Here is an 8,836-nt window from a genome sequence, read left to right as displayed (position 1 = left end):
GTGGGATTGGATTCTTGAATCTTCAAGTGACAAGGACTTCCAAATCCGTCCATTGTCACTGATAATGACGTAATAATGCCCCCTTTGGCACCTAATGTTGCCCATTTGAAGTTCCCCTTGCTGCTCTATAATTTTCCAAAGTTGGTTGGTTTTGTGGCGTATTTTGGAATTTATTTATAGTAAGCGCCAAACTTGAACACAACTAATTTTGAATTGAGGGGATTTTTTGGTTTTAGACTAATTTGTCACTGTGTCAGTCGCGGTGGTGCCACGGCTTGTGTTTTAGCACAAGATCTTGTAGTTTTACTTTTGAGCTTGTGTTTTAAGTTTTACCTTATTTGCATAAAACTATTAAGGTAAAACTTAGCATTTGATATAAATACTTGCAAATACCAAAATTGCTTCATTTTGTAACACTCAAGTATCGGCCAAAATATTGGTATCAGTACATCTCTAATCGAGAGAAAAAAATAGAACCGTTTTTCCGCAGTTTCTGCAAAAATTTTGAAGTCACTGATCGCAGTTTCCTCAAACATTTTAAAAGGGTTAGGGTTGAACAGAGTTTCCGCAAACAATTTAAAATTTCCGTTAATGATCCTACAAGTTTTTGTTTGTTTGCAGAAACTGCAATCAGCGACTTCGGCTTTTTTTTTCTCTCGATTTTTTCAGGGTACGAACTGTTCAGGGTACGAACTAGGTTGCATCCCAAGTATTCACCAGAGACCACTTAAACAAACCTAAAAATGTTGAGTGAATATCTACTCATTTTAGATGTAAATTGGTATGGTAAGTGTTCTTTTTTGGCAGTGGCTATTTGACCGGCTCTGGTCTTTCAATCTGAAACACTATTTGACCGATCATGACGTATTCTTTTTTCTTTCAAAGCAAAAGACGAGAGAAGAAAAAAGTGCCTATATTATAAGTTCTAAATTCAATTGCTTTATTCAACTGAGTCAGCGGCGCATGTGATCTTTTTCAGGCTGGTATCCACAAGGGTATGTGTTCGATACTACCCAGAAGCGTTTCATTTTAAACTAAAATTGCCTGCTAAAAAACACTGCCTAAAAGTTATCTGAACATTGATGAAACCATTTTTTTAAAGAAGTATTGCCACTTTTTACAGCCACCAAACTAACTTGTTGAGAGCAAAAATGTAATGCGTCGTTCGACAAACACAGTCACATCCTCTTACGACGAACGGAAACTTACCCAGAGAAATTCTCAAATTCCAGCAAATTAAAAATACTCTAACTTTATTACTTATAATTGAAAAAACATAAAAAAGCTACTCAAATTAAAAATTGACCACAAAAATGCAGCAGCCTAACGATTGAGTCACTTTGGGTAAAAATTTATTAAAAAAAAACAACGCTTCCGGGTAGTATCGAACTCATTCCTCGGGAACACCAGCCGGAGAAAAATTGCACGCGCCAAAGACTCAGTTGAATAAAATTGTTGAATTTAGAACTTATATAGGCACTTTTTCTTCTTTCGTCTTTTGCTTTGAAAGGGAAGAAGAAAAAGAATACGTCATGACCGGTCAAATAGCCACTGCCTTTTTTTACCCCAATACACCCACTGTTTTTTTACCCTACTTGACTATACTTTCAAAGTTTTGTCGAATAATACTCATTGGTCTAGATATGGTAAAGCGTTTGGTCTAGATCAGAGGTGACAAACCTGCAGGCCACATGACAATCGCTCATGCATTCAAGGCAAAAGACATCTCAAAGCTGTTTTATGCCTTCACTGGTAAAAAAGAAGAAATCATACTCATATGAAAGCAAACGCTTCGAAAATTAAACTTCCTTCATTATCAGTGCAAGTACTGTTGCTCTATCCTTTTTGCTCAAGATCATTTGTTCTTATTTTTACTGTTATTATATGTTTCGATTCTGCGTAAGATAATTTCAACTGTGTAGGTTTTATTACTTTCATCTGCCGTTTGTTACTTTTCATGAATAATCTTGAGTCACTTCCAAAAGATTTCATAGTAGGTTACGATTAAAAAGTTGTGTGGCCTGATAACTCATGTGTAATTGACAAAGTGGACTGCAAAAAGGTTTGTCACCCCTGGTCTAGATCAACGGTGGGCAAATTGCATCTTGCGAGCCGCGTGCTTGTCGACATTGTGTCTTGTGGCTCTTCCAGCTGAATAGTAATGTTGAGAAAGTGTCATTACCTCATAACTCAAAAGTTTATATCAGACACAGCTCAAAAGTTTTCAAAACAAAGTCAAAGTTTTATTGTAGAGACAAATGTCAAAAACATTCTGTCATTTTCTCAGTGTCAGTACGAGAACAAATGTTCTCCTGAGGAAAGCCATGATTTGCAAGCCAGATTTGCAGGAGTTCGTTACAGGCACATCTGTTTTAGAAATGGAACTGAATGAAATGCAAGACATGGCTCTAAAAAATTTTGCTGAATGCCACACTACAATTAAGTTTTTAAAAGAGGTCCCTGAGTGTAAAAGACATTTCTGTATTTAGCAGGATATATTGTGAATCTTTTCTGAAATGAAGTTTGTAAAATCATGACATCCTAATTCCTAACAAATGAATGCTTGGAAGAATCAATTTGTACCAATTCAATAACACATATAGTCCAAACTTTCAGAGATTAGCAAATCAAACAAAAACCTTATTTTGTGTTGGTTGATTTTTGTTTCTGATAAGTTATTTCATGTAAAGTTTACATGCTTTACCTTTTTTACTGACGCTACACATTTTGCGGTTCGCTAGTGGTTGTAATTTTTGCCAAGTGACTCTTTCATTGAACAAATGTACCCCTGGTCTAGATGTTTGGGCAGGTGTAACTAGACTCCTGATAATGTGTAATCTGTTGTTTACTTCAGCAGCTTTTATGTGTTTTGTGAGTCCATGCTAAATGCTGACATATATATAGCTCTATAAATATGGTGGATTTGCTTGAAGAAAATATACCTTCCACTTCCAACTCAGCAACCAATTTGGACTCAATGCCAATGTTGTCATCAGATAAATCACCTGTCAAAAAGAACAAAAAAGTGTCCAAAAAAAATGCCAATAAAAAAGAGTCCAAAACTAAAAAGGTGCTGTTTGTGAATGATACATGTTTTTGCAATTTGCATTGTATATATATATATATCATCTCAAGTTGTAGTAATGGTGTTAATCAATGACTTTATAAAAAATATTTCTTGCATTCTTCTGTTGCCTTTATGCTAGACCAGTGGTTCTCAAACTTTAAAAAAAATGTTGAACGGTCCCCTTGCGATTATTTCAATGACTCATGGTCTTTGAAAAACTTAAGGCAAATTAGCGCAAAAACGGCAAATAGTAATTTATATATTTGTCACATGCAAGTAAAAATGCACGTACGTCAATAAAATGGGTGCAGTGGTGCACCTGCTTTGGTGTTATCTACTTAAAGAACGCTTTCGTTGATGCCAAGTTTATTTTCATCAAGAAAAGCATTGAGATGCGGAAATGAAGCAAAGTTTTTGTTTTGCAATTTGGAACGCCACAAGGTCAGCTTCATGTTGAATGCCAATAACTTTTCATGACAATGAATCATTCAGTCTCCTTTCCTTGTAGTGCTAGATTGACAAAATTAATAGATTCAAAAATGTCCACCAAAAATGATAAACACATCAAAAAACAATCATCAGAAAATTTCTCGTACAATTCTGGTTTTGGCCTTTGCAAAAAAAAATTTCATTTCATGGCGCAAAATAAAAACTTGTTTGAGGACTTTACCCTTCGAAAGCCATCTCACGTGAGAGTGCAACAAGAGAGTTACAAATTCGGAATCACTTTCAATGCACAATTCTGCAAATAGATGAGAATTGAGTGCATTTGCTTTAAGGATGTGCCGATTAATCGGAATCGGCAGGTAATCGGCAATTTTTGGAAAATCGGCATCGGAAAAAATTGCCGATTCTTTCCGATACTTTATATCAAAGTTTCCTAATCAAAAGTAGCGCGAGCGCGTGGAAACACCGATCAAAGAACGGCTTCTTTGAACAACCGCATCAACGTCAACTAGCATTCGGAGAGCGGTAGTCTAAATTATGACGATTGTCCGCCATTTTGTAAACTCTTGTTTAGTAGGCACGAGATCAAAATACTTTGTTTCTTTGAAATGACGAAAAACGTTCAAAGAGAAAATCAGACCAGATAAAATATAAAAGTTGAATGATTACACAACGGTTAGAAGTTAAAGGAGAAATGGATTATTACGTAATAGTTATTAGCTTGCAGTATGCGAGGCGCTAAAAGCAAGAAGAGAAAAAGCGAGGGAGTATAAACTGCAAAGAAAATGAGAGCAACCGTCTGAAAGATTCAAAACGCTTTTAGAAAAAAACAAAGGGCGTCAATGAAAAACAACGTGTGAAGTTGCAAGTTATATCTTTTCAGACGCTGAATTGCAGTGAATTAATCTTGTCACTTAGTAAACACGTGAAAAAATATTACCTCGTTGGCGCAATAATCACTCGATTGTTTGTTCAACCCATGAAACGGACTATGTTACAGCCAAATGCACTGAAGCTGAAAAATGAAATGGAAAAATATTGCACATTGTCACTTCCACCAAGAGATGTTAATGTAATGCTTTGGTGGAAAGCAAACAATACTATGTTTTCTGAGCTGAGCAAAATTGCAAATAAATTGCTTTTGTCACCACCATCGTCGATCGAAAGCAAACGAATTTTTAGCACTTTTTAGCAAATTTTTGGCAATATTTTCACGCCTCAACGGAACAGACTTACTCCAGCAACTGGAGAAAAGTTGATGTTAATTGCATTTTAATTTACGTGCCTTTAATTTTGAATATTAAAAAGCGCAAATGTTCTTTGTAATTATTGTTTAATCGTTGTAAAATTCGTAGTCACTGAAAGTTGCTTAATGTTAATTTACTAAGCAGAGAGAAGTGAAGTCCAAGCATAGGCCGATTACGCTCAATGCGTTCAACAAACAATCGTGTGATTGCGCAAACGTAATCAAACCAGCTACCTGGTAATCTTCAAGTCTTTGCTAAGCAACAAGATTGGCTGCAACTGTGCGTTAGAAAACAATAGTAATTTTTTCACAAGATGTTTTTCTTTTTTTGCCTATTGATGCACTTTGAATGCAAGGCTGGTGTGTTCCTTTTTAAAAGTTTTTTTTGTATATTCAATACCGCTGCGTTCATTGTCTTTTACACTCTAGTCTTTTTCTCCTTGTTTCTGGCACCTTCTTGAATTTTGCGAGAAAAATATTTCAAATCGCACAAGATAATATTTTGCACACTGCATTAAGCTACGTTTATTTTGCACTCTGTGAGCGATGGCGATTTTTCTCTTTTCACTGATCTTCGCGACAAATAAAACGCGTGTCTATCACCACTTTGTAGCGCACAAGAAGTAAAGAACTACCGTAAAAAATCACGCTGTCTAGAGCAGGCGACAAAGTGAACGTTTTTAGACACTTCAAAGGCAGCAACTTGTAACAAAATCGCAACCACTTGTAAAGCGCCAACTAAAAGCAGCTTTAATCATTTAACCAAAGAATCGGAATCGGCAAATATTTAAGAATCGGCATCGGCAAAAATTCTGTAATTGGCACATCCCTAATTTGCTTTGATGAATTGCACTGCTTTAACCACATCGTCATGGACATTTTTCAGCTGATCAGGCAAAGTTTTTGCTATGAGGCGATGAATAGTGCAATGCGTATGAGCAACATCAGGAGATTGTTCCTTAACCAAAGTCTGAAAGCCGGAACAGCAGCCAAGCATAGCTGGAACACCATCTGTGCATATGCCGATTGCCGATAACATGTTTCCATTTAAGGTTGTGATTATGATGTGCTGACCTAATTTTGCGTCACTCTTTGATACTAGGTATTTTCAACAGTTAATCCACGATCGTTCTGTTGCGAAATTAAATAATTAGCTAGAAGAAACCGGCGGCCAAATTGGCTGACTGAGGGGGTAGCACCGGCGGTCATTCAAGCACTACTTAGCGGCCATGGCTGCCGTCTGCTTTAAGACCTGTAGGGAACTCGTCGAAAAAAGGCTGTCGCCGAATAGGAAACTCGCCGAAACGGGCCATTCCGTTCGTAGAAGGCCCTTAACCCTGCAGTATTTTCCTTCCATTGATCACCAGTGCTATCAAATCTTGGCTCAATAAAACTATCAGCTTGTCGTTTAAAAAATCTGCATCTTTGTTTTGATAATCTGGATGATGTGTTACCAAATGTCTTGTCAGCTTGCTAAGTTTTAGAGCAGAACTTTCTAAAACTTTACAGCATAGCACGCACTGCGACTTTTCTTATCCTCCAGAATGTATCACAGTGAAACCAAATTGAACATAGGAATCATGAAATCTTAGTTATTTTAAGGCTGAGCCATTTTCACTTTTTGTACTCAAATTGAAGTTAAAATTCAATTAGTAAAGTTATAAAGTTCTTAATTTTAGGCTAATTTAACTAAGGCTAAAAATGTAAAAGTTCGGAAAAGCATCCAATTCAAAACTTAAATCAGTAAAAATAACCAGCCTCAACTTTGCCTACCTCCTTTTCAGTCATGTATATTTTGTAATTCTGTTCTTGGTCTGGTAAACACGACTACACGAGTGTTGAAGAGTACGTCACCACTATGCGTACACCATTGTATATGCCACTTTGTATTTCTACATCATTTCTGTACTCCTATTTTCATAATGTACTGTTAAATTTCGCATGTATATTGTTTTTTTTTGTTTTTTTTGTTTTTTTTATGTTGTAGCCTATACTTTAACTCCGACACCGTTCAATGTCAAATAAGCTAAAACACCACACGGGTGTTAGGGTGCTTACAACCCCCCTGTTTTTTACTTTTTTTGTACTATTGACTTGTAGATTTGTGAAAATGTTCCACTAGCCAAGAAACTTTCCTGTCCCAAAAATCAGTAAAATTGGGGCACGTTTATGTGGGCCACCATCCCATTCAAATTTTCAGGGCTGCCATTTAGTAAATATTGATTTATTTTCACGCTTCTTAGCAGAATTTGTATGTTGCAACAAAATAAAATGCATAAAACTCATAAAAACTATGCCTGTATGACTATTTATTATATAGGGAATTAAAAGAATATGCTTGTCTACAGGATATCTCTGTGAATTTACATTTTTTACGCGTTGCAATAGCTAAAAATACAATTCCAGTGAGCGGAAGTGGTCTAAAATACTAATTTTGCACTGGAAATAGATCAAATACACATAGAAAGTTAACAATGCTACACGAAAGTCTGGTATTAAATTTGTATACAGCAACTGCAAACTTTTACTATCACATTTTGTCACAGAAAGCAATGTCATCGCCTAGCCTAATCTGTGCAAGAGGATATTAGTTTTTTCTCTTTCTCAAATTAGGTGTGTCTTTTCTGTTAGCTTCCACTATTTGTAAAGTGTTTTGATAGTGTTCCTCGTTTCTGGCACTATGTAGGTAATCGGTGCTCAGTTTAACTCCACGTTCAGCCACATCATTTGTGACATTGATGGAACCAACATTGTAAACAGCTTTCTGGTACGACTCTGATTCTGACCATTTCTCTACTGATAAAGGAAGAAAATCATCATTTATCTCTAAAACAGAGAAAAAGAACCAAGAGTCCTTTGTGATAAAATCTGTCAGTTTTGATTCCAGATTGATTTCTGATGGAAAGCGTGGTTTCCCGAAGCCAGTGCCAAACCGATCTACTGGTTTAAAAACAGGATCTGTAGGTTTTACACGTATAAGTTCATCAGCCATCTGACGTTTTTCCTCTTCCTGAACTTCAGAGCTGAACAGTGCAAGTGGTACCATCTCAGCAGAGAGATACCAAAAGTGACGTTTGAAGCTACGTTCAGCAGCATCTGATATCAACTTATGCACTGCTCCATATTTGAGAATGTTCTTGTACATAGTCAAACAGTTCCAAGGAGCATCTACAGCAACACTACACCGAAACCAATATGTACAGTAGACGAGTGAAATAAAGTTTATGAGATCTTTCAGTTTAGCCACTTGTGAAACTGACGTGATAGTTCCCTTAGGTAACTTAGCTATTTGATTTTCCAGGAGCACCAATTTATAGGAATGAATCAATTTGGCCATCCATCTGGCCTTGTGTGTGGCCCCAGGACGGTAGAATTTCACATTTTGTAGACCAGGGTTGACATAAGCAATGCACAAGTTCATAAGTTCTTTATAATCGCCTCGAATGAACTCGTATTTGTTTTGTGCAAGTTGAACAACGTCATCTTTGAGTTTCTGAATGAGATCGTGCGTTGTTACTGGAAAGCTGTTGATATCCAGTGTATTTAGCAGTTGGCCACTGCCATGTGCAATAGAATTCCAGTTCTTGCGGAGTCTCATGAAGATGCTCATTTCTGGTGATTTTGAAACCTCTAGCTTCAAATCTTCAAAGATATGTGATACAACGATTTCACCGATGTGATGTAAACAACCTGACCAGAGAAGAGGGCGTTCCAATCTGTTTTGAATACTGATACACGCTGCCGTTAGATGCCCAGTATTTGATGACGTTGTATCAAATACCATATTAATAATACTGTCTGAGCACTGCCAATTTGTCAGTAAATCGTAGCACATTCTTGAGATGATTGTACCAGTTAGTTCATCAGTACCGGTCTTGTATGCTGGGATTCCAAGCACCTTCAATTCTCGTGAGTCCCCAACAATGATTGCTAATCGTTCTTCCTGTTCATACTTGTCACAAAGAGAAGGAAGGTTTTTGCCATCCCAGTGAATGGATGCAAATTTTGGTGCAACTCAAAATTTCCTAACTTCTTGAGCAACTTCGTGACTTACTTGACGCCTCGATTTATCAGCT

The 8,836-nt window shown here is 36.8% G+C and overlaps 1 protein-coding gene across 2 annotated transcripts in view; it reads left to right on the top strand.

Annotated features, from left to right (window-relative positions):
- Window positions 1–2,858: 2,858 nt before the first annotated feature.
- The window catches only part of LOC145775273 (nucleolar RNA helicase 2-like), a 43,378-nt gene continuing 37,400 nt past the window's right edge, over window positions 2,859–8,836 (top strand). For both annotated transcript variants that reach the window (XM_082586532.1, XM_082586531.1), the window contains exon 1: window positions 2,859–3,070. In XM_082586532.1, the coding sequence (XP_082442658.1) occupies window positions 2,915–3,070 (156 nt within the window). In that variant the 5' untranslated portion in view covers window positions 2,859–2,914. The remainder of the gene's footprint in view (window positions 3,071–8,836) is intronic.

Source organism: Aplidium turbinatum, chromosome 8 (genome assembly GCF_918807975.1).
Source record: "Aplidium turbinatum chromosome 8, kaAplTurb1.1, whole genome shotgun sequence".
Taxonomy (NCBI): Eukaryota; Metazoa; Chordata; class Ascidiacea; order Aplousobranchia; family Polyclinidae; genus Aplidium; species Aplidium turbinatum.
Note: the sequence above shows the minus strand (reverse complement) of the source record. Positions and strands in the feature narration are given on the sequence as shown.